The sequence below is a fragment of the Haliotis asinina genome, chromosome 8 (genome assembly GCF_037392515.1).
Source record: "Haliotis asinina isolate JCU_RB_2024 chromosome 8, JCU_Hal_asi_v2, whole genome shotgun sequence".
NCBI classification, from domain to species: domain Eukaryota; kingdom Metazoa; phylum Mollusca; class Gastropoda; order Lepetellida; family Haliotidae; genus Haliotis; species Haliotis asinina.
In genome coordinates this window covers 6,116,311-6,142,092 of record NC_090287.1, presented here as the reverse complement: position 1 = coordinate 6,142,092, position 25,782 = coordinate 6,116,311, and the positions used below count along the sequence as shown (strand labels likewise).

Sequence of the window (25,782 nt, the reverse complement as noted above, 5' to 3'; positions counted from 1 at the left end):
CAGAATCCAAAAATGTGACTTCACTGAAATCGAAATAACTTAAATACTGAAAACTGAAATTCGATAATTGCTAAGAGTATTTTCGTACTTCATTCACAATGAATTTGTCGTTTGTCACACAGTCCCTAAACCACATTTTCCCTACAGCCTGTTCCCTCCTGCAGTGCTAAAGCCCCAAAACAACCCAGTGTTTCCCCAGGTTCTGAATCTCTGTCCTTGGCTCCGCAAACGCACTTTAAAAAACTTGAGAGTGGTGTCAAGTCATTTTCAAAGTTCCCGCCGAACCCCCTGAAAGCCGACTCGCCCACCCTCCATCCCTACTGAATCCTCCCAGGGGGCTCACTTCCAATTTAAATGAGTTTATTTGTTACACGCAAAATTCTATATTCAGAGACTAAGCGTTGGTCAACCCACATTGCTTATTCCCCAGCCAAACAGACTCAAGAATGCCACATGACAAGCAGAGATTGGTAACGTTATAAATCGCAGGCGCAAAGCAGATCTACGGATGATCTGGCATGTGTGACACGAATGAGCGGCAGAGTTACTTGTCAGTGTAAACGTGTGGAGTTTATTTCATAATGCTGAAGATTCCTAGGACTCTCCGTAGACGAAAGGATGCAACCTGCTTATTTCAAGCACTATTCTACCATGCACGATCGGGAGTATTCGGATTTAAGCTGAGACAATCAAGGGAAAACAACGATTGTTTATGTAAGTTCCTTCCGAATGCCCAACACGCGATGTCCTTGACATTGAGATATGGCACGGCATGTTTTCATTGCACTGCTCATTTACTTTATTCGTCACATCATGTTGTTATTATCTACATAGATTTAGCGTACGCTTTATGTGAAAACTGTTATTAACTTAATAACTTACAAACGGCTGTTACTGTATCAAAGAATATTGGGAGTCGACACCCAGTTTTGTCCAATCAGGTGATTGTATTCAACCACACCTCCACGCGAAATAATGAACCCGTAATTGCGTGATGTAAATATTTTATATCATAGTGTTCATTAATTAATCATAGATTTCCAAATCAGCAATTGGCTGAATATCAAAAGAACAAATGATATCTTATGCAGAATAAAATGAATAGTGTGGACCTGAACAATCTTAAAGGCACAATGCCACACCACACTTCTCTAAGAAAAACATATTGCAATATCCTCAATAATACTGTCAGCCCTAAGGGAAGCTAACTTATTACCCCCAAAACATATTTTGATATAGGCCAAAATATTGTTGAAAATGTGGTGATCACTCCCATCTAAACCCTTAGTACCGATCTGATAACAGCTACCCCATATTACCCAAACATGTTGGTACCCAATCCCACACTACCTGACCCTACCCTTGGTACCCAACCCCACACTACCTGACCCTACCCTTGGTACCTTACCCCACACTACCTGACCCTACCCATGGTACCCAACTCACACTATCTGATCCTATCCAATGTACCCAACCCCACACTATACTTGATATCCAGCCCCTCACTGCCTGACCCTATCCACGGCACCCAGCCCCATCGTCTGACCCTACCCTTGGTACCCAACTCCTCATTACCTGACCCTATCCATGGTACCCAACCCCACACTACCTGACCCTACCCTTGGTACCCAACCCCATACTAACTTCCCAACCCTAACCTAAGACTACCAACCCCATTATATACCTAATCTTACCCTAGACTACCCAATTCCAGACTATCCAACCCAATCCGGGTACATAACCCCATACTACTCAACCCTGTCCTGGTACAATACCTGAGACTACCCAACCCAGGTACACTCTAAAATGTCTGATTGGAAATTGGTTTACCTGAGCCAGGTAAAAACTAAACAAATACCTGACAAATATCTAAGTATGCAAATGGAATGATCTGATCATACATACAAAGAGGGTTATGTCACAAGACTGAGCCCCATTCTTAGTACACCTGTGGGAACCCAACCCACCTGACCTGAGTCACTGAAAAACTCATTCGTGCTCCAGCATGAGGATTTTGAGAACAGGGCTTCATACATGCAATCATTATGTGCAGCCCCAGCCTGTGCAAGGTCAGCAAGTGGACTGAGGACTTGACCTCTTTCCTGTCAGCACATCAGTCTCAGTCAGAGTGGACCAAAGGTGCCAAGGTCACATGACACAATTACATCACAAACAGTCCAGCTAGTAGATCATGACATACTCCAATGTCCTATAGGATGTTTGACAGCTCAGATGCAGCTTCTCACAGATAATAAATAGTGACCTATGTTTGTTAAACCACAAGGCTTGTGATTCTACAAACTGCCTTCAAGGAATGTAGTGTCATAAACAGGGTCTTTTATATAGTTCTGAGGCCCCGGTAGTGACAGTACATACCTTGATGGCAGTTTTTAGGTTTACAAGTCTCTGTGTGTTAAACAGCTTTTTTTAAATTTTAGGATCTTAAAATTCTGCTAAAACCTAACAGAATTGGTCTAAAGTTTTGATTATGATCAGTGTTTCATTGAGTAATATATGTTTATTCGTTTATTAGATTGCAGTTCATCAGTCCACTTTGAGTCAAATGAATTGTAGTCCTGTATTATTATCTGCAGGTACATCTATAAGTTGCATGGATGGCTTAGTTGAATGTAATGTCTCTGTTGTTGAATACACTCTGTTTCCTGAAGAATGAGAACCCCACACATTACTCATTTGAATGACTTTAATATCAAATTTTACGACTCATGTATACAAGTATTTTAGCAACAGGTGGTTTTTTAACAATGGGTTTAGATGTACTTCATGTATGACAAATGGCAGTTTCATTTTCATCATTACTGAAAGCCAGAAGGATATAATGGTCCAGGGACTGTTAAAAAGTTTGCTTTTACAGTGCCCATGAAAGTTTCCAGTCATTTTTTATTTACTTGTGCCCGGAATGTAGCTTGACTGTTCAATCCATCCCACAGGTGCTGAAGCCATGTTTGGAATATGAGAACAATGAGGTTAAGTTGCATGTCAGAAGCAGAAGTAGTCTGAGACAGTCCAGTATAAATAACTATCAGCTGGGATCCACTATCAAGTTGTGCTTGCACATATAATACAGTGACTCGCTAATGAGAAACTTTGATCATTAAGTCTTTACCAGAATACCAGGGTCATCATGACATTGACACTGTATAAATGTAAACTGACTCACATAAATGTTTTTAAATAAAATCTGTTGTTAGATTCACTGTTTCCTGGGATGCCAAATGTGATGTGAAAACATAGCAAAACTGCATAAAGTGCATTTTCATGACACATTTACTTCTTGGGGCAGTGTGTATACCCCAAAACTATTTGAATTTGTTCAACATCTTAAGTTAGGTCAGAAGGCCCACACGAGCAAAATGTTTATCACTGAAAATTGCAATTGCATTGCCAGTGGTGATTGTGAAGGTAAATTTCTCCTGAGCATCAGATTGGTTAGTGTGAACTAGGGGTAGGATACTGCCCCTTTCTGTACAAATCTGCATCACTTAGGCATGCCTGAAACCTGTCATCATGTGTTCAGATCCCTTATTACCCTTGGTTTGTGTGCACCACATGATTATGGGGTTCTATAGTGTGATAAATGCTAAAGACTTGATTTTAGTGTGTGGGGATGTGGGGAGTCCTTCGACACTGTTCAAAGTGGAGCTAAACCAAACTCAGTCAGTCACTGAATCTCCAGCTACTCACCCACTGATCCACAATGCTCTGTTTCAGTTGTCTTTCCAACTTTCGTGTAACAATTATGATGTGCAGAATCATAACTTCTAATGTCAACTGAATGGCAGAACTCATTCAGTTCATTTCTTCAACATGAGTTCCTTCTTCTTCAGCATGTGAGCAGCTGCAGAACCAGACTGAGAATGCCAGTGTGTTTCGTCTCGTGGAGGCCTACCGGCAGTTTGGACACAAGAAGGCCAGACTCGACCCCTTGGGGATTACACAGATCGGGTGAGGAACTGGGCCCATTGCATCAAAACATCTCGTTATTTAAAATGATTGTTATTATTCTGATATTTGTAGTGCAAACAATGGAAAAAAGTAGCTGTGCTTCTGTGCTTCATATAAAATGAAACGTTAATTCCAAAACATTTTTGAAAAACTATCACGGGAGAGAATTATGCTTTTTTCATTGTCTGAATGAAATATGCATATGTTTCATGAGTATTTCATGCGATGTTGCAAGTTTCGTGTCTTGCATGTTAAACTCAGCTGTGATTTTGTCACATGTTTTTCTCAACCCACACATCTCATTTGTCTGATTTGTGTACACGACTGGTGGTATTAAAAACATATAATAAACAGAATTTTTGAATGGCACATTGTGCCTTTGGTGAAAACCATGGAAACAAAGCACCCAGGAGACAGAACCCGGTCAGAGCGAGTGGGTGTGCACCCACGTCTAACATAGACTTTTCATTGACTGGTTCACTTACCAATACGCTGAGGGCTTATTGTGTGTATATGGAGATAATCTGTTTGATTGGCATTTTAGAAGTATGGTGAGTAATGCTAAACTAAGATTTCTTTATGGATATCAACTTATTTTATTTTATCATATAATGGAGAGTGTTATCGATGCAATAAACCCATCTAATAAACTTGGTGTCCAAATCTAATAAATATGCAAATTAGGTAAAAAAACAGAACTGCTTTCACAAAACTCCATACGACATCATGCAAATCCCACAACATAAACGTTGAATGATGATGTCGTCGGGAGTTTTTGAGGGGTTTTCCATTGCTTGGCCGTGTTCGTAAACAAATATGACTGCCCCCAAGTTGAATATTGGCGATTCTGTCAGAGTTGACGATAGAGGTGCTGGAGTTCTTACTGCATTGATTAATTTTGGAGAAGGTGAACCTGAATACTTTGTTCATATAGAAGGTACAGAATATGAGGCTCGGATGAACGCCAATTGTCTGAGAAAAGTATCAGTCAGAGAGTTTGATCAATCGAAGCAGAAGGCGAATCGATTTCGCCAGGTGTCAGATATTGATTAGGGGATCACAAGCAATGAAAATGAAAACACTACAAAGAAAACCCAGTACAATGTGAGGCTTTGTTGTTCTTCCAGGGCAAAAATGTCATTCTAGGTTCATATTCAGGTTTGAGACTGGTCATAACTATATGCGGCCTTTGCGAAATGTCACTGACCTTGACCTCGCTTCAATGCTATGTATTCATATGCAAACAATACATTCTTTTCAAACATATTTTGCTCTACTTTTAAACTATTTTTAAGCATCACATTATATGATAAAGAGATTATTGACCTCTTGTGTTTCCGTATCATTAATATCATATCATTAGGGATACGGAAACACACTCGTCAATAATCTCTATGTATCTGATGCGAAATTTCGGTATGGATCATATACTGTTGTCAAGCAAGACTGATAACGGCATAAGAATCCTTAGCAAAACCTTGCATCATATACAATAGAAGAAGTTGTTATCCATAAAGAATGTATATACAGATGTTGGGGCTTGTAAATACATGCTTTCTGTGGGTTTGATCCAGTCAACAAATAATGAGATGGTGAACTACAGCACCAGGCTGGAAACTGTCGTTCATCCAATAACAAAGCTGTACCAGATTCAGTTTAGATGTCATGTGTACAAGTATCACACCTGCCTAGTGAATGTGGTCAATGATTGAAGATTTATATTGCCTATTGCACTGTTGTATCGAGAGCACGTATTTGCATATCTGATTTATGTTTTTATTTTCATACACAAGTTTACAAATTAATTCATCATAGTATAAACAGAACTGAAAAATCACTTATATACCACGTGTATATATTAACCCATTCAACACTGCAGGCCAACTAATTGGCCAAAACAGCGGAGTCCCCAACAGCGGACGCTGTCTAATCGGCCATAGAGTAGTCAAAAGTCAAAATGAGATATAATTTTAGGAACCTATCTGACTACCTCATTCATATTTCAAATTAACACTTTTCACATTGTCTGGAAACATTACATTGCAATTGATCTCATATTATAGGCATAATTCAAGTTATGAACCATTTTCCGAAACGTTGTTGAAAACACAATCATGCTTCAAGAGCAGCTCCACAATAAAATTGTCAAAGCGCAAAGTCTCAAGTGTGAATTCAGGAAGCCTATTTCTAAGTGGAAGACCAAGAAGGAGAGAAGAATTTTCAAACATTCCACTTTATGACTACATATTTCACAGATCTAAGGGTAGGTTTGCAGAAAATGAGACACGTATTAAAACATTTCAGTTTTCAATCTGAGCAATTTCTAGTAATGAAATTAGTATTTCTAATGCTACACTTTCTTGTAATCTGCAAGTATATTTTTATTTCTGCAGACCGAAGATGCTTGTAACAACAAACTTTGACCACAGTGATAATCCTTGCATGCATCACTCGCTGTGTTTTTACGAGTCGCCTTCACTGTTCAAGCTGCATGAACCTAATCTCTGTGCATGCACTATGGGTGCAGCCCAGCACAGCTGTTGAAACCGATGTTTTACCCCACCCCTGGGGGGAAATTAGTGAATTTTTAAAACTCTGATTTCGCAGAGTTTTTTCATCGCATTATTTTTCTATTTTGATAATTTGTTTGTGAAAGTCCATTCGAAAAGGTATCAGAATCTGCAAAGTAGTGTTTTGCTTTGCGTGTTTCATTGTATGAAAATATCTCCCATTAAACATTGATTTCATTTTTTACCAAATTTTATGTTTACTGACATAATTACAGTACATTATATCAAGCACAGTTACATACTGCAAGTACATACTTGTTCTACCAACACATAGCTAACACAAGAAACAGTCAAGGTAAGGATGTCATCTTGCAATGACCTACACCCAAATACTTACTAATACTGCTTCTCTGGACAGTACTGAGACTTATTGTTCTTTATTTTGATTTGAACATCTTAGCCCAACTTTGGATGCCAGTGTAGCACTCATACTATTTCTAGTTCCCATGCTGGGATTCAAACTACTGACCTTCTGATCCAGATTTTGACATTGTCCACATGACTAATGAGGTTAACCCCATTATCAAACTGTCATCTTGAGATGGCTCCACACACTGCTATGCTCACCTCAACCCCAAGGCTGCTAATATGAGACAATGGACATCATACTGGAGGTACATATTTGCATACAAAACATGTACATTATTGCAGGCCTATCTTAGGTAGTTTCAGGAAGTAATAATTGGACTACAATAGCTTCAGATAATTTCAGAGTAATATTTTTGACCTTTTCAAAAGTATAGGACCATAACAGAAACATGTGTTTCCAGAGATCCCCCAGAACTCTCGCTCAGCAGGTTTGGGTTGACTCCAAACCAAACTGTGGCCAGTCTTGACGGGATATACAACAACAGTCAGGGGCAGATAACCGTGTCAGATCTCATCACACAACTTGAACACATCTACTGCAGCCATGTTGCCGCTGAATTTTCACATCTGCAGGTAAAGATAGGTAACATCTAGGAATATTTCTATAAGAATGACGTTTGTTGTGTGAGGGACAAGCTGTGTGAGTATTTTATGGAATGTAATAACACAGGTAGCTTTATCACTGGATTATCTGATCCAGACATTATTTACAGGCTGATGTGATATGTATTGTGGATTATTGCTGAAAGCAGCTAGGTAAAACCAAACAAACAAAACTAAACAAAGTATTCTACAGTTATGTCTTCTAACTTCTCCAGACTGAAGAGGAGAGATCCTGGTTTGCTGCTGCCATGGAAACCAAAGGTCAAGATTCCCTCCAGTCAGAGAGGCGAGTTGACCTTGCCAAACTGATGCTTAGATGTCAGGTGAGGCAGCTGTACCGTGTTACAAAATAATGACAGGTATGAAGGTTAATGTTTAGATTTCAGTACTAAATGTATTGTGTGTCTGCGCTAGACTGTTAACTGTCTGCTGTGAAATACCTTGATTACCTCTCTCTTGCGCAGTATGTGGAACTAGAAAATATCCACTAGATTATGTTTTCCATTTCAATAAATATGTTTGAATTTCATAGAATACTTGTCACAACTGTGTAATTATGTTGTTTCCTCAGGCTTTTGACCATTTTTTGGCCAACAAGTTCACCACAGTGAAGCGCTATGGAGGAGAGGGTGGTGAGAGCATGATGGGAGTTTTTGATGAGGTGTTCAGAAAGAGTGCTTCAAGTATGTAGTTAATGTATACATTTCAGTTTAAAATTCATTTGATTTTTAAATCAAGAATTTCATTTTCATTCTATTTTATGTCAAGAAAAACTCATGTTATAGGAACAAGAGTTGTTTATTCAAAGACATGAGTTCAAATTTCTATTTATCAACCAAAATGATCACATTAGGCTTCTCATCCACTGTTAGTGTATAACTGAAAATCTAATGTATCATGTTGAGTTTCGGCTTGACTTGGACTGCCTCCATAGTTGAGTGGATACAGTGCTGGCCCTGAGTTTGGGAGCTGACTGGTTCATTTGCCTAGTTCCTGGTAATTCTGGGGTGAAATGGTAGACTGAGGAGCCAAGATACTGTGTCTGAGTTGGTAATGCATGTGAACATGTGTCTATGGCCAGACACTATAAAACCTCCAGTAGTCAGGATAGACACACACAGAATAGGACATTGACTCACCTCTGTTTGTTTCAGATAACATTTCAGACATTGTGCTGTGCATGCCTCATAGAGGACGCCTCAACTTTCTCACGTGTATGCTAGACTTCCCGCCAGTTGTTCTGTTCAGGAAGGTATGTATTCATCTTCATATCTGATTTACCCCAGAGGTGTTTGAACAAATCACAAATGTATCATAATTCACATGTAAATCTATATAAAAATCACATGGATGTTAAAAAAGGACTACTGAACAGTGAAGCAATGTCACAATATTTGAACTGAACTGTGTAACAATGATGTATGTTACAGATGCAGGAGTAAACTGAACTGTGTAACAATGATGTATGTTGCAGATGCAGGAGTAGACTGAACTGTGTAACAATGTTGTATGTTGCAGATGCAGGAGTAGACTGAACTGTGTAACAATGCTGTATGTTACAGATGCAGGAGTAGACTGAACTATGTAACAATGTTGTATGTTGCAGATGCAGGAGTAGACTGAACTATGTAACAATGTTGTATGTTGCAGATGCAGGGGAAGACTGAACTGTGTAACAATGATGTATGTTGCAGATGCAGGGGAAGACTGAACTGTGTAACAATGTTGTATGTTGCAGATGCAGGAGTAGACTGAACTATGTAACAATGTTGTATGTTGCAGATGCAGGAGTAAACTGAACTGTGTAACAATGATGTATGTTACAGATGCAGGGGAAGACCGAACTGTGTAACAATGTTGTATGTTGCAGATGCAGGAGTAGACTGAACTATGTAACAATGATGTATGTTGCAGATGCAGGGGAAGACCGAACTGTGTAACAATGTTGTATGTTGCAGATGCAGGGGAAGACCGAACTGTGTAACAATGTTGTATGTTGCAGATGCAGGAGTAGACTGAACTATGTAACAATGATGTATGTTGCAGATGCAGGGGAAGACTGAACTGTGTAACAATGTTGTATGTTGCAGATGCAGGGGAAGACCAAACTGTGTAACAATGTTGTATGTTGCAGATGCAGGAGTAGACTGAACTATGTAACAATGATGTATGTTGCAGATGCAGGGGAAGACCGAACTGTGTAACAATGTTGTATGTTGCAGATGCAGGGGAAGACCGAACTATGTAACAGTGTTGTATGTTACAGATGCAGGAGTAGACTGAACTATGTAACAATGTTGTATGTTGCAGATGCAGGAGTAGACTGAACTGTGTAACAATGATGTATGTTACAGATGCAGGGGAAGACTGAACTGTGTAACAATGTTGTATGTTGCAGATGCAGGGGAAGACTGAACTGTGTAACAATGTTGTATGTTACAGATGCAGGAGAAGACTGAACTGTGTAACAATGTTGTATGTTACAGATGCAGGGGAAGACTGAACTTCCAGAAGGTGCTAAGGGAACTGGAGATGTCTTGTCACATTCATGTGAGTGGAACATGTAAAATAAAAATGATTTACTTTATTGTCGTGTCCATACGTTCAGGCATCTTTGTTTATCATGTCTCTGTCGTCTGACAAAACGTTCTGTAGCCCAATGTCACCTATGTAGCTTTACACTGAACCTGGGATGGTAGGGTAGCCCGGGGGTTAAAGCATTGCCATGCTGAAGACCCTGATTTGATTCTCCTCAAGTGTAGAATGTACAAAGCCCATCTGTAGTGTCCCCAACTATGATATTTCTTTACTACTGGTAAAAGTGGCGTAAAACCATGCTCACTCATTCACTTACTCACACTGACCTTGTTTAATGTTACAATACACTACAATAGCTTTCCAGTCATTGATTGAAATGTGCAGTTCTTGAGTACTTACTCACTCATTCACTCACTCACACAGACCTTTGTTAATGTACAATACAGAACACCAGTTCTTAAGTACTTTGTGGCTCAACATCTCCAAGACAACTGTGAACAATGTGTATGATAGACAATGTGTTTGCAGATGAGAGACTGTGATATTAAATTGAAATGCTGATAAATTATCCTGCAGAAAAGGAATATTTTCTGGTGATTGATTTAAGGTGACTTGAAATTGGTGATAGATAAAATGATGACAGTGCCATCTCCTTCTCAGTGTAGCAGCTGGGACAGGTAGGACTAGGTATTTTTTATAACATAATGGTGATACGCTACCATGGGTGACTGAAGATGCCTCATCTCCTGCCATGGTATTTTGGTCATCACAGATACATCCGTGGACCTGGAGTATGGCGGCAAGTCTCTTCATGTGTCTCTCATACCCAACCCATCACATCTGGAGGTACGTCATAGAATGGGTTTATGTACCAATTTTAGCTTTTAATGATTTTTAATGTTTTCATAAAAACATGTTTATAATACGTGACTTGTATAATTGACAGGATTGGGTTCATTCTGATCAGCTCTTTTAGGTAATGTTACGACCAACTACAATTGGACATACTTTTGGACATTTTCAACATCTTCTCAACAATTATACCACTTGTTAGTAGCGAAACTCGATGGAAATCTGCTGCCAGATTCTCTTCAAGTCATAATTTTGAAATGTCAAAAGGATATTCAAATCAAATTTGTAATTACACTGCAAAGGCAGCCATATAAAAAACAGTAATCATTTTATGTTTAAATGACATTATATTTTGATTGTTTTTTTCATAAATTTCTCATTATTTCAAGCAGGAAAACAAAATTTTGAATACAACTGTTGAGTACATGTTTAGGTGAGCTACAAGGCCTTTGCACCATGATTGTATGTCGCTTTTAGTCTCATGATATATGTGGGAATATGAGTTAATGAGCTTTGAACCAAATGTTAACATTTGATGTTTTCCAGGCCAACAACCCTGTGGCTGTGGGGAAGACGAGGGCCAAGCAGTTGTATGCAGGGGAGGGGGACTATGCTCAAGGGGATGAGGGGCAGGTTGGGGAGAAAGTTCTCTGTGTACAGGTGCATGGAGACGCCTCGTTTACTGCTCAGGTGAGTCACATGTGATGGTGTCAGAACATTGAGAAATTGATAAGTTATGTGGCTTTTAAGACTTTATAACATAATGTTATCATGCAATGAATTTTGAAATTTACTCAGCAAATTTATTCAAGATTATGCTGGTGCCTTAATCTAATATAATAAAATACTGTCATACAAAATGCTCTGTTGGTTTATGTGAGATTGTGCATGAAAAAGGACAATTTTATTACTTTTATCATTGCAAGTACTTCTATTGATAGCCATGTGATCATGAGTGAGTGAGTGAGTTTAGTTTTACACCGCACTCAACAATATTCCAGCTATATGGCTGTGGTCTGTAAATAATTGAGTCTGGACCAGACCATCCAGTGATCAACAACATGAGCATCAATCTGCGCAATTGGAAACCGATGACATGTGTCAACCAAGTCAGCAAACCTGACCACCTGATCCCGTTAGTCGCCTCTTACGACAAGCATAGTCGCCTTTTATGGCAAGCATGGGTTGCTGAAGACCTAATCTACCCCGGGACCTTCACGGGTCATGTGATCATGATAGTATACAACTGTTATTACATGACCATGAGTGTATCCACATAACTTGGGCACATTACAGGAGAAACCAGCTACCACATCTTCTGTACAAAACCTTCACCTAATGTCAACAGTTGTCCTTCAGTAAAATTAATAATAAAAAATATTGTTTTTCTATAATGCAACAGGAATTCCACAAACGAAAAAAACATTTACCTCCATGGTTCATAACTGGCCACTTTGGATTCCTGGACTATTCATGTCTGTATGGAATGAAGGGGATCAATGCATCATTATCTGATTCTCTGGTGATCCACTATGTTGAGTTTGTTATTCATGAAGTTTATTTAAGATAAGGTATTGTACATATTCTTCATATATATGTTGTACCTGTCTTATGCCCTTGGTCAACGGTAGCTAAACTGTTCAATCTTCAAAACATATGTTGTGTATATGTTGTATTGCAGGGAATAGTAGCAGAAACATTTTGTATAGCTGAGTGCCCCCACTACCGTGTTGGTGGCAGCATTCACCTCATCGTCAACAACCAGATTGGCTTCACCACCGAGTCCTTCCTGGGCAGGTACAGACATAGACTGTCAGACTCGCACCATGTGGCTGTATCTTCAACATGACAAAGTCAGATTCTTTATGGGTAACAACTTCTTTATTACATATGATGCGACGTTTCAGTATTGATCCTTATACCGTTGCTTGACAACGTAATAAAGAAGTTTTTACCCATAAAGAATCTTACATTCTTATTACTCATCAACTTCTGATAATGCCATTCAAACAAATGTATCTTCAACAGGCTGTAATTAGCCCAACATATTACTTAAACAGTTGTAAAATGTTTAATCAATGCAAGGCATTTTACTTTTAATATTTATTTTCTGACACAAACTCTTAAGGCACCTATGTACAGTAATAGTTGATGGATCTAATTTACCTTAACCATTGATTAGGTCGACATATGTATTGGTTTCAGATCAAATTGAAAAAAGTGACCACCATTTTCCTCCTCTGTAGGCACAAAACAGTGTTACACTATGTGACTAATGTGTGGAGTCAGCAAAATGGCAGACCTAGTTAGGAACATGAGAAGGGGAATTACTTGAAGCAGGAAAGAAAATCTGATGTAAATTTTTCTGTGAGTGTAATGTCCCTGTTTGCAGGTCATCCAGGTATGCTGGTGACCAGGCCAAGATCAATGGCTACCCAGTTCTGCATGTTAATGGTGATTCCCCAGAGGTGTGACACTTTGGCACTTGCTAACCTAATATTGTGGGTACAGGCCACAGATCTCCATTGTTGTGATGTACTGAAGTGTTGGTAATACACCAGATAACTGCCTGAAAATCATACTTGTCTTAAATAGTAATGAATATGCAAGATAATTTCCAAACAAATGTGACACAAGCTGGTTACTGAACACTGATTAAAAATATGAAAATCCAGTCTGTTCTAATCATGAGCTATCATGTTTGTTTTGTTTGCACTCACAATAGTTTTGTTTACCAGGATGTTATAACAGCTACTTCAATAGCCATGGAATATCGACAGAGGTTCCATAAAGATGTCGTCATCGATCTCATTTGTTTCCGCAAATGGGGTCACAATGAGCTAGACGACCCGACCTTCACCCAGCCAATCATGTATCATGCCATCAACTCTCGGAGCAGCGTTCCAGACCTCTATGCTAAACAGCTGGTGGTAAGATAGGAGCTACTGGCAATATTTATTTCTATGTGTTTCCTTAATCCCATGAGTTAATGGGTGAGTGGGTGGGTGGACAGTCAGGCAGGTGAGTGGATGGGTGGACAGTCAGGCAGGTGGGTGGAGAGTCAGGCACGTGGATGGATGGACAGTCAGGTGGGTGGTTGGGTAGATAGGCAGGCAGTCAGGTGGATGGTTGGATGGGTGAACAGTCAGGTTGGGTGGACAGACACATGCAGAGTTACTTCTCTTGATGAGCTATGTATGTGATAAGATAATGATGGTTGCATGAAATTGAAATATATTTTTTATCTAGTGTAGGATGTATATTCATGTAAAGGAGTGGGTGTGCATAAAACATTTTCTCATAAAACCGGACAGTTATTTCAGGAGCATCTGGATTTCATGACAAAACTTTTTTTCTAGATATTTCTTCATGAATCCAGAGTATGTTGTCTTATATTGCATGTGGTTAATAAAAATAACCTGTTTGTATGTTGTTGCGTTTTGTTTATATTAGTCTGAGGGTGTCTGTAGGACTGAAGATCTAGACACAGTTGTACAGAAATGGAACTCAACATTATCAGCTGATCTGGCCAAGGTTGACTCATATGTTGTACAGGTAGGTGGTATTTGTAACCAGTAAGGAAGTATTGTGATGTTTGGTATTGTGGAATGGAGCACTCATGATAATTATTTATTGGAACTTCCACTGTTTGTCAGTTGGAGTTTTGGAAAAGTAGAATTTGGTTTTTTATTCGATATCCCTAATATTCCCATCAGTACATAAAACTCCACTCCTTTAAGTGACATTTAGAAGGCATGATGTAGAGGATCTATCCTTTAAAATATAGTCCCTCGTCTCCCCCTCTCTCCCCAGAGTGAGTGAGTTTAGTTTTACGCCACACTCATTTTGTTGTGGTCAAAATTTGTTAATCAAGGTGGTAGGAGAAAACTGACATCTGAGTGGCTACAAAAAATCCACATTACCCGGTATACTGTTTGAATCATTTAAAATTGGTGTGAGTTGATGTCATATGACCTACAATGAGTAGGTCTGATATTTGTATCGAGAGGTATCGGAATAAACAGCGCCGTCTTTAAATACCTTCTTGGTACCTTAGTTTTATTGGAGTGAATATATATTCATAAATGTTATTATTTTCCCAGCCAAAGCATCTGCAGAAGCAGTGGTCCCATCTTGTACAGGCGTCAGACTCCATCACGAACTGGGACTCAGGAGTACGTGGTGATGTCCTCAAGTTTGTTGGAGCCATGTCTGTACACATTCCTGCGGATGTGGTAGGTAGACATCAACGTGGAGGTTAATAAGGATCTATGCTTGAAGATCTGGTTTGAAATTAGCAATATATATTGTAATAGTGCTGAAATTACTTTTAGTGAATCATTCTTATATAACCCAGAAAAATATGACTCAGCTTACCAGGTGGGGTAGGGAAGACGGGTGGGGGGATGTAGGAGAAGGATACAGGAGGATGAATCTGGGTGATGATTCTGTGTCCTTGAGCCTCAATCACTACCTGGTGCAGACATGGTCATCTGGAAATGCCTCAGATATATTTGTCACCAAATTGTCGAGAAATATTTGTTCATCTGACTGCAAAGTGCTTTGAAGTTGTTTTTCTTCTCCGATAAGTTGATTAAGTGACAATTTGCACCAACTTCAGAATGTGCACCCAACCATCCAGAAAAGCCACATTGAGCGGCGACGACAGAAGATGGTGGATGGAGCAGACCTGGACTGGTCAGCGGCCGAGGCCCTCGCCATGGGCTCACTCATCTATCAAGGTCAGACTTGTGGTTGGATAATATCAAAAAGGAAATATCACATGCCTTTATTTGTTCATTGGTATGTACCGTGGTTCCACTTGTTAGTATCCTGGGTGTCCACAGTGATAGTTTCTAGCAATACTGCAGTCATTACTTTGTATCAGAATTCATTCAGATATGTTCAGTGTGACTGTTGTCGATGTTACACAGAAAAAGACAACATGATATATTGTCAAGTGCCAAACTGCAAGAAAGTATTTCATAAATTTGGAAATTCGAACAAATATTTAAGTATTTTTCAGTAAATGTGTTCACAAAGCAAAAAAAAAACTGTTCAGGTTCCATTTACTTGTCCAATGAGACTGCAGTGCCAGACTCCAAACAACTGCAGTTTCATGTGAGTTCTGAATACTTTGTCAACAGGTTACAATGTTCGAATTAGTGGTCAAGATGTCGGCCGGGGAACATTTAGTCACCGTCATGCCATGATCGTTGACCAGGAGAATGACAGCATTTACATCCCCCTGAACCACATGACGGACAGTCAGTCAGCTCACCTAGAGGTACAGTGGAATATTTGTCAGAAGGACACACTATGTAGCTGAATATACGTTTAGGAATAATTTTAGCTTGGATTGGTGAAAAAAAACATTATTGAAGCTCGAAATATCTTTTTGACTTGACTTGATTTGGTTAACCTTTTAGTTTGATTTCTTGATACATGTATATAAAAGTAACATATGTGTTAGAAGCTTGTAGATTTGAAGTTTGTAAATGCTTGTACTAAACTAGAGTACAATGGCAGGTATTGTTGTGTAACTTGTTACAGTAGGAAGTTGAGAGAATTCTCTTTTCTTCTTGTCCCAGAGAAAAATGTTGGAACTTTCACATGTTTTAAATTTGTATCAATTATTATTTAGAATAAAATAACATTTGTTCATGTAATAGCATCACAACATGTAATAAGGTGTTTTATTCCACTCTTTGGGTCGGTGATGGGCATTGCATGAAAATGGAAACAGAGCCTTCTTGTTTTGATTTTTTGTGTAAGTGACTTTGATGTGATGCATTAGTTCAAGTTTCTATTTGTCATTTGTATAAAACATGCCAGGATAAACTTCAGCACTCTCACGCTATATCTCCTATTCAGGGTCCTAATCCACAAAGTGTTTGTAATGTTGCAACCTACTATATCTCAATACTTTATCACTGACATTGTTCTAGGTATGTTTTGTGGATCAGGCCCGTGAATATTAAATATTCTTTTAGCTGTAACGATAACCCTATTCTTGACTAAAAGGCCTAGGGTCAGTGTTAATGAAGTGATAATGAATGTGTTAATGAAGTGATAAGACATTAAAAATGACTGTAGATGTTCACCCACCATTTCAGTACACATACATTAACTTTCTCCCAGGTTGCTAACAGTGCTCTCACAGAGGAGGCAGTCCTCGGCTTCGAGTATGGCTTTAGTATAGAGAACCCCAATACACTCACCATCTGGGAGGCCCAGTTCGGGGACTTCTTTAATGGAGCCCAGGCAATCATTGACACCTACGTATCCAGTGGAGAAGGTTTATAAATGATTAAATACTTTAGGTTGTCTTGTGAGAAGTTTATGAATAATTTGTGTTACGTTAAAAAAATTTCATTCTGGTGAATATTAATCTGCCTGATTGCCTTCTTTTTCAAAATGAACTTTCTAATTTTCCTACAATCTATGTTTATCTGTCCAATCACTTTATGCATGTGTTTGTTAATGATCCAATATCATGTCTTTGATCAAGCTTTTATCCATATTATCTCCTCATCTGCCTATCCACCTGTCTGTTTATCAACCTGTCAGCCTATCCACCAAACTATCCACCTGTCCGTTTATCAACCTGTCAGCCTATCCACCAAACTATCCACCTGTCTGTTTATCAACCTGTCAGCCTATCCACCAAACTATCCACCTGTTTGTTTATCAACCTGTCAACCTATCCACCTTTCTATCCACCTGTCTGTTTATCAACCTATCAGCCTATCCACCAAACTATCCACCTGTCTGTTTATCAACCTGTCAGCCTATCCACCAAACTATCCACCTGTCTGTTTAGCAACCTCTCAGCCTGTCCACCAAACTATCCACCTGTCTGTTTATCAGCCTGTCAGCCTATCCACCTGTCTGTTTATCAACCTGTCATCCTATCCACCAAACTCTCCACCTGTCTGTTCATCAAACTGTCAGCCTATCCACTAAACTATCCACCAGTCTGTTTATCAACCTGTCATCCTATCCACCAAACTATCCACCTGTCTGTTTATCAACCTATCAGCCTATCCACCAAACTATCCACCTGTCTGTTTATCAACCTGTCAGCCTATCCACCAAACTATCCACCTGTCTGTTTATCAACCTGTCAGCCTATCTACTAAACTATCCACCTGTCTGTTTATCAACCTGTCAGCCTATCCACTAAACTATCCACCTGTCTGTTTATCAACCTGTCAGCCTATCCACCAAACTATCCACCAGCCCGTTTATCAACCTGTCAGCCCATCCACTAAACTATCCACATGTCTGTTTATCAATCTGTCATCCTATCCACCAAACTATCCACCTGTCTATTTATCAACCTGTCAGCCTATCCACCAAACTATCCACCAGCCCGTTTATCAACCTGTCAGCCCATCCACTAAACTATCCACATGTCTGTTTATCAATCTGTCATCCTATCCACCAAACTATCCACCTGTCTATTTATCAACCTGTCATCCTATCCACCAAACTATCCACCTGTCTGTTTAACAACCTGTCATCCTATCCACCAAACTATCCACCTGCCTGTTTATCAACCTATCAGCCTATCCACCAAACTATCCACCTGTCTGTTTATCAACCTGTCAGCCTATCCACTAAACTATCCACCTGTCTGTTTATCAACCTGTCATCCTATCCACCAAACTATCCACCTGTCTGTTTATCAACCTATCCACCAAACTATCCACCTGTCTGTTTATCAAACTGTCAGTCTATCCACTAAACTATCCACCTGTCTGTTTATCAACCTGTCAGCCTATCCACCAAACTATCCACCTGTCTGTTTATCAACCTATCAGCCTATCCACCTATCGGTTTATCAACCTGTCAGCCTATCCACCAAACTATCCACCAGTCTGTTTATCAACCTGTCATCCTATCCACCAAACTATCCACCTGTCTTTTTATCAACCTGTCAGCCTATCCACCAAACTATCCACCTGTCTGTTTATCAACCTGTCAGCCTATCCACCTGTCTGTTTATCAACCTGTCAGCCAATCTACTAAACTATCCACCTGTCTGTTTATCAACCTGTCAGCCTATCCACTAAACTATCCACCAGCCCGTTTATCAACCTGTCAGCCCATCCACTAAACTATCCACATGTCTGTTTATCAACCTGTCAGCCTATCCACCAAACTATCCACCTGTCTGTTTATCAACCTGTCAGCCTATCCACCAAACTATCCACCTGTCTGTTTATCAACCTGTCATCCTATCCACCAACCCGTTTATCAACCTGTCAGCCTATCCACCAAACTATCCACCTGTCTATCCACCTCTGTTTATCACCCTGCCAGCCTATCCACTAAACTATCCATCTGTCTATCCACCTATCTGTTTAGCAACCTCTCAGCCTGTCCACCAAACTATCCACCTGTCTGTTTATCAGCCTGTCATCCTATCCACCAAACTATCCACCTGTCTGTTTATCAAACTGTCAGCCTATCCACTAAACTATCCACCTATCTGTTTATCAACCTGTCAGCCTATCCACCAAACTATCCACCTGCCTGTTTATCAACCTGTCAACCTATCCACCAAACTATCCACCTGCCCGTTTATCAACCTATCAGTCTATCTATCAAACTATCCACCTGTCTGTTTATCAACCTGTCAGCCTATCCACCAAACTATCCACCTGTCTGTTTATCAAACTGTCAGCCTATCCACCAAACTATCCACCAGTCTGTTTATCAACCTGTCATCCTATCCACCAAACTATCCACCTGTCTGTTTATCAACCTGTCATCCTATCCACCAAACTATCCACCTGTCTGTTTATCAACCTGTCATCCTATCCACCAAACTATCCACCTGTCTGTTTATCAACCTGTCAGCCTATCCACCAAACTATCCACCTGTCTGTTTATCAACCTGTCAGCCTATCCACCAAACTATCCACCACCTGTCAACCTATCCACCAAACTATATTCACCACCTGTCAGCCTAACCTTTCTGTCTATGTGACCAATCTTCCACTATCATTATGTCCTCAATCAGTTTATCCTTCTATCCAGTCCCTCTGTCCTCCATCTGATCAACTTGATCTTTATTTCTTCAACATGACTGTATCCCTTCCTCCATCTTTTATTCCCTCCACCCATCTATCCCTTGATGCTCCCTCCTTCAGTATAACATCCTTCAAACCATCCATCCAGTAATTGTCCTCATAAGCCTTCTCTGCAACCTTCCTGCACTCTCTCTCCTCCATCCATCCATCCATTCAGACAGAAACTCTCAGGTTGTTGATGTGTTCCACAGACAAGTGGTTACTGCAGAGTGGTCTTGTGATGTTGCTGCCTCACGGCATGGACGGCGCCGGCCCTGAACACTCCTCCTGCCGCGTTGAGAGGTTTCTACAGGTGAGTGGCATCACACAATTTTCAATGGAGAAAGTTGTTTGGGGAGTTGTGGACCTTTGTATGCCAGGGTATGATGGTTATCAGTTTAACAGTTCAGTACCAATGTATTCACTATTACAGTATTGTACTTGTCAGAACCATGTATCTGCCCATGATATATTGTCAGAGCCTGTGTCATCCACATGTTAAGTAGTCGAGTTGTGGTGCCAGGCAGCTGCATTCTGAAGATGTAACTGAGACCAAGATAATGATCGCTCAACTAGAGTGGTATCTCATCATCAACACTTGTTGTGTGGTTGACAGATGTGCAGCAGCCAGGAGGATGGCATTGATGGTGACCATGTCAACTTCCAGGTGACCAACCCTACTACACCTGCTCAGTACTTCCACCTCCTCCGCAGACAGGTGAGTCTAGCAGTAGCACAGTGTCACAGGTGGCCGATCAACTCGACCACAGTACTTCACAGTGTGAAGACTGTGGAACTTAATCCGACAGTCACCATCGGGGCATCCTTTCAATGCTGACAAGAAAGCCACAGAAGCAGTATACATGCAGGCAGTTCAGAATGGAAAACAATGAATTCCAAGACATGTTTTTTGTGGAACCTACACCCTAAAGGGTGTACTACTGACTTTTCATCTTTGTCTTCTTTATGATATGCTATATTAGTTTCTGATATTAGTTTCTGGAGTGGGAACAAATTAAGAAGTTGACACCTGATTGTCGTACCATGCATTCTCCATTCAGATGCAGATGGCTCACCAACAGTGATGTCCTAATGGGACAATAGAACTCACTTCATGAGATTAGTGAGTGAAAAGTCTACTCTGATGATATCAGAATATTAAATTCCAAACGACTCTAAGTCTTCTTATTGTTTCCATTAATGTCACTGTTTTTCGCCTCCCCTAACTGGGATTGATTTGTTATAGGTTTGGTGTTGACTCATGCTCAGGTAATGCCTGTGTTCCATTTATGTTCAGATGGTCCGTAATTTCCGCAAACCTCTAGTCATTGTGGCACCAAAAGTTCTCCTTCGACTCCCAGCAGCAACTTCATCTCTTTCTGACATGGCACCAGGGACCAGTTTCCTGCCTGTTCTTGGTGACACCAAGGTGAAGGCTGACTCGGTGAAGAAGGTCATATTTGTCTCAGGAAAGCACTACTACACATTGGTCAAGGAGCGAGAGATGAGAGGACTGAATAATGTCGCTGTAGTAAGACTAGAGGTGGGTTGTGTTTAGTAAACCTACATGGACTTCTTAGCATCCTCTGTTGTCCAGGGAAATATATCTCTAGTCTGTCTTTGTAAATACCCTGGATCCATTTACCGCTATAGTTCAAGAGTCATCACCTCTAAGCAAAGTCTTATTGAGTGGCATGTTTTTGTGTATATTACAGATCTTCGTGCAGAAAAGAGCAATTTTGAAGGGTTGTGTATAGGATTAATGTGTATCATAAATTAATCTTAGCTTACTAAGCTTGTTTACTCTTTGTTTACTACTGACAGTAAATCTCACATGTCAAGTTTGGTATTAGTAAGTGCCCCACCAGTAAATATCCTTTATATAAGTATGTGTTTGCTGTAATCTCTTCAGAGTCTGTGTCCATTCCCAGCTGAAGAACTCAGGACTGAAATAAAGAAATACTCAAAAGCAACAGGTTTGTACTGGACTACCATGATGTAACTGTAATACAGTTCACAGTGTCATTAAATTCCAATCACACACACACACTCACTTCCTCAACCTGGTGAAAAGAATATGCCCACACTACAGTGTTATCTTGCACTAACATGAAAGGTCCGCTGTGATGTTGCTGGGATATTACTAAAAACAGCTTCAAACCAAACCCACTCACTCACTCATGTTTAGGGTCGACTGTACAGGCTGAGAGACAGTAAAGGGGTAGACTTCTATATCAGGAACTGTAGATGTCACAAAGTGCAATCACCTGTCTGTGTTCTGCAGAGTTTGTGTGGAGTCAGGAAGAACACCGTAACATGGGCCCTTGGACCTTCGTAGCTCCTCGTTTCCAGAATATTGTCGGAGTCCAGGTAACAACATTAGCTTTGTCTTAAGATCACTACAGAAACAGCAGTTAACACAAGTATACTACTCAGCCGGAGATCTGACCTGGCACTGGACAAGGATGACTTTTATATTGCAGTATTATTCTGAATGATATCAGTGGTTTAGTATCAAAATGTTTTTTTATGTAAATAATCAAAGCTGTGACATTTTAATTTTTGTTATAGCACTTTACTTCAGTGTGTCTTTGAATGGTGATATAAACGTACAGATAAGCAATGTGCAGTATTAGTAAATCTATACCTGTAGACATAATATAATGTTTATAGCTGTATACACTCAAAGATGTGGTACAGAATTCATGACTGTTTACACGTTGCTATGTTGAGCTGTATAGTCTGCTCAGAAGATGAGTGTCAGATATCTTGTGGATTATGTTGTTGTTGGTTCCTTGGTTAACAAGAACAGGCAGGAAAGTCACAGATATAGATTCTGCTGTATCTCACATACTTCCATTTCTGTCTTGTAGTTGAAGTACGCTGGCAGATGCAACCTTGGCGTGCCAGCAACCGGCATCGGAGAGATTCACAGACAGGAATCAGCAGCCATCATTGAGAAGACATTTCAGTAGATGGTACCTGCTACCTTAAGTAAACAGACAATTTACATACTGCTCCTGGAATGTAGTGCTTTAGGAATATTTTGTGTTATACTCAAGGGAATAACTTACAAGTTTCCTGTCCTACAAGAGGTTGTGATTTCAGCACTGTCCCATCAATCCTTGAAGACAGCTAATTGTAGATTTGGAGGACAAAGCGGCAGTTTGTATATAACATTTTGATGCCAGGGCATGTGTTAGTGGGGGTTTTACTCTGTGCACAATGTCTTTTGTAGACTGATATCTATCCCTGTCTGGAAAATATTTTTGAAGGGTAATACATGTTTTGGAATAAAACAATTGAGATACACTTCAGTTTTGTGAAAGAATATTTGGCGATACTTCTTGTCACTGTTTGATTCCATTACAATATCTCTCAGAATGATGATATGACAACCTTCCAGAGGTCAGTTGAAGAAGCTTTGACTGTCCACTATGTATGAAGGGAGTGTAGGTTGTTCAGAAAACGAAATGTCTTCATTTCTTGACCACCGTTAATATTTTGTAATATTCCTTTTATGGTTCTCCCTTTCAATGTACATCCACTTGCACTCTGAAAAGTTATGTATCAAATGTTCACATTAAACTTGCCTGGCCTATATTATTTCCATTCAGAACTGTCTGATGATCATCATGTTTGAGATACAGAAGTACATTGTGTATACCTGTTGCTCTGGTTTCTTCACTCATACCAAGAATTAAGAAACCTCAATGATTGTCTCATTCGAAGGTTGACCTGGAATTTCCCTTGTCAAAGATGTCATCTGATCTTCAGGTATTGTGTGGGAGTAAAAGATGGACAGTAATTGATCTGAAACATACAAAATAGTTTTGACATAAAAATATTTACTGGTCTGTGTCATTTGCATGCTCTGCAAGGTTACGCAATGTCAAGGTCATTTTGTCTCCCACTGCCATATTTTGTTGGAATTGTCTTTTAACTTTGGTGCATATTGTTTGTTTTATAACAGAAGGAAAGGAACTTTCTTTGATTTGGTGATCATGAGTCCTTGTTTTTGTACTGACATTTCATTTCTGTCACCACTGCACTGGTTGTGGTTGACAACCACATCCATGGCTAAATTATAAATGTATACACCAAACTTGGGTGGTGATCAGGTAAAATCTAATTTGATACTGCAATAATAATTAGGGTGGATATATTTTATTATCATTAGTCAGAGTCTACGAAATGAGAAGAAAGTTGCTGACAAATAATACAAATAAATGTATTAGCTGGCCTGAGATCACTGACCTGAGCAGATTCATCACTAGTCAGATTTCGCACCAACTATACATAGATGAGATACCCAGGTGAGATGTATTATTCATATTTTCACTGAATGTATGTTATATGTTCAATAGGATACCAGTGAATGTACTGTTTGTATGTTCACCGATGCATGTACACCTATTAAATGCTCTTATTGAAAGTGTATTTAGTTATTATGACGCATATGTTGTTTTACCACTTGCATATTCACCTGTGACAGGAAATACTTTGCACAGAATTAATTGAAGTTAAATTGGTTGGTCAGCCTGGGTATGTTTCAAACAGCAATATTCTGAGAGGCTTTTTAGGAGCTGTAAAGATGCAGGAAAGCCAAGTTCTATGGTTAGTCAGCTTCTTTATGGCAATGAGTGTATAAATATTGTGTGAATTCCACAAGTCAACAAAGGTGATGTTTTCAGATCTGAATGGCATCTTACTATTTTTGCAAATAAATCTGCTTATGAAATCTTCTGAATTTTCTCTGATCTTGAATCAGCCTGTCAATTCCTTAATGGAAGGGTGGACTTTGTAATACAGAGTTGAATCCCTTCCCCACACCATGCCCTGCACAGGTTGGCTATGTTGGCTCTTGACACCATTTCTTATACCAAATGCACTGTTTAACACTTTTCGAAGTAGCACTAAGGATGTCTGATGTACACTCTATCCTGCCCTGAGTCAAACTACAGCCACATTATCAAATTCAAGGCATTATTTAGTAAACTAGACATGTGTGTACTTGAAAGATTTGGGGAACTACTACATCTTCTACATATGTTGGATACATCATACAGAAAATCCACACATCTTTAACAAACACCCTCTTGCATGCTGGGGTAGTTGTAAAATGAGCCATCTCTGTCTCCAACCAAAATGCACAAATTAATGTAATCAGGTATCGCTATAGTAACTAGATGAAAGCTTGTCACTTATGTGGAGCATTACAGACTTAAAGCAAGTGTTGCTGAGGATGACACTGCTGAATGTGTCGTGGATAAATCTTGTCACAACAGATTAAGTTGGCTACACACACAGTGGTATTCATGAGTCCCCAGTGTCATGACATCATCCCGATATCGATCAAGTATGTGATGGTAAAGAGGTCATGATCACTAGAGATGACATCAGCAACTAGCAGTGAAGTCTTCAAAACGAAAAGCAATAACAATGTATCTTAAAGTATCTGGAGTTTCCTTGAGAAAGGATAAGGTGCTGTGTCTTTACCTTTGTTTCACATACTTCAGGTCTGTGTGTATGCCGTCACATGTGATTCAGCCAATATTTGTGACACTTTGAATCACGTGTACACAATCTATTATGCACTATTATGCAATTTTACAAGACAGTGTTCCTCGAACTATAACATGGCTTCATTGTAACCTTGTTTTATGACATAACATGGTTTCCCATCAGTGGAATGTCGCACACTTTGGTAACTGAGGAAAGGATGTAAATGTGCATGCTTCTATCCAATTGATAGAACAGACCATCATTAAGAAAAAAGGTGTTATCTTTGATCAACAGTTTAG

The 25,782-nt window shown here is 39.6% G+C and overlaps 1 protein-coding gene across 1 annotated transcript; it reads left to right on the top strand.

Annotated features, from left to right (window-relative positions):
- Positions 1–518: 518 nt before the first annotated feature.
- LOC137294622 (2-oxoadipate dehydrogenase complex component E1-like) lies at positions 519–24,724 on the top strand. The gene is made up of 23 exons (XM_067825679.1): positions 519–714; positions 3,849–3,966; positions 7,307–7,478; positions 7,724–7,831; positions 8,080–8,191; positions 8,663–8,760; positions 9,995–10,058; positions 10,819–10,892; positions 11,445–11,588; positions 12,580–12,695; positions 13,291–13,366; positions 13,637–13,828; positions 14,352–14,453; positions 15,002–15,133; positions 15,520–15,640; positions 16,046–16,185; positions 17,040–17,196; positions 20,191–20,291; positions 20,595–20,696; positions 21,276–21,521; positions 21,891–21,954; positions 22,263–22,348; positions 22,852–24,724. The coding sequence occupies exons 1-23, from the start codon at positions 582–584 to the stop codon at positions 22,951–22,953; spliced, it is 2,760 nt and encodes a 919-aa protein (XP_067681780.1). The 5' UTR covers positions 519–581; the 3' UTR covers positions 22,954–24,724.
- The last annotated feature ends 1,058 nt before the right edge of the window (positions 24,725–25,782 follow it).

Coding starts and splice junctions, on each gene's coding strand:
- LOC137294622 (XM_067825679.1), top strand. CDS start 582: ATGCTGAAGATTCCTAGGACTCTCCGTAGACGAAAGGATGCAACCTGC. Junction 11,589..12,579: donor ACGCCTCGTTTACTGCTCAG/GTGAGTCACATG, acceptor GTTGTATTGCAG/GGAATAGTAGCAGAAACATT. Junction 21,955..22,262: donor GAAATACTCAAAAGCAACAG/GTTTGTACTGGA, acceptor TGTGTTCTGCAG/AGTTTGTGTGGAGTCAGGAA.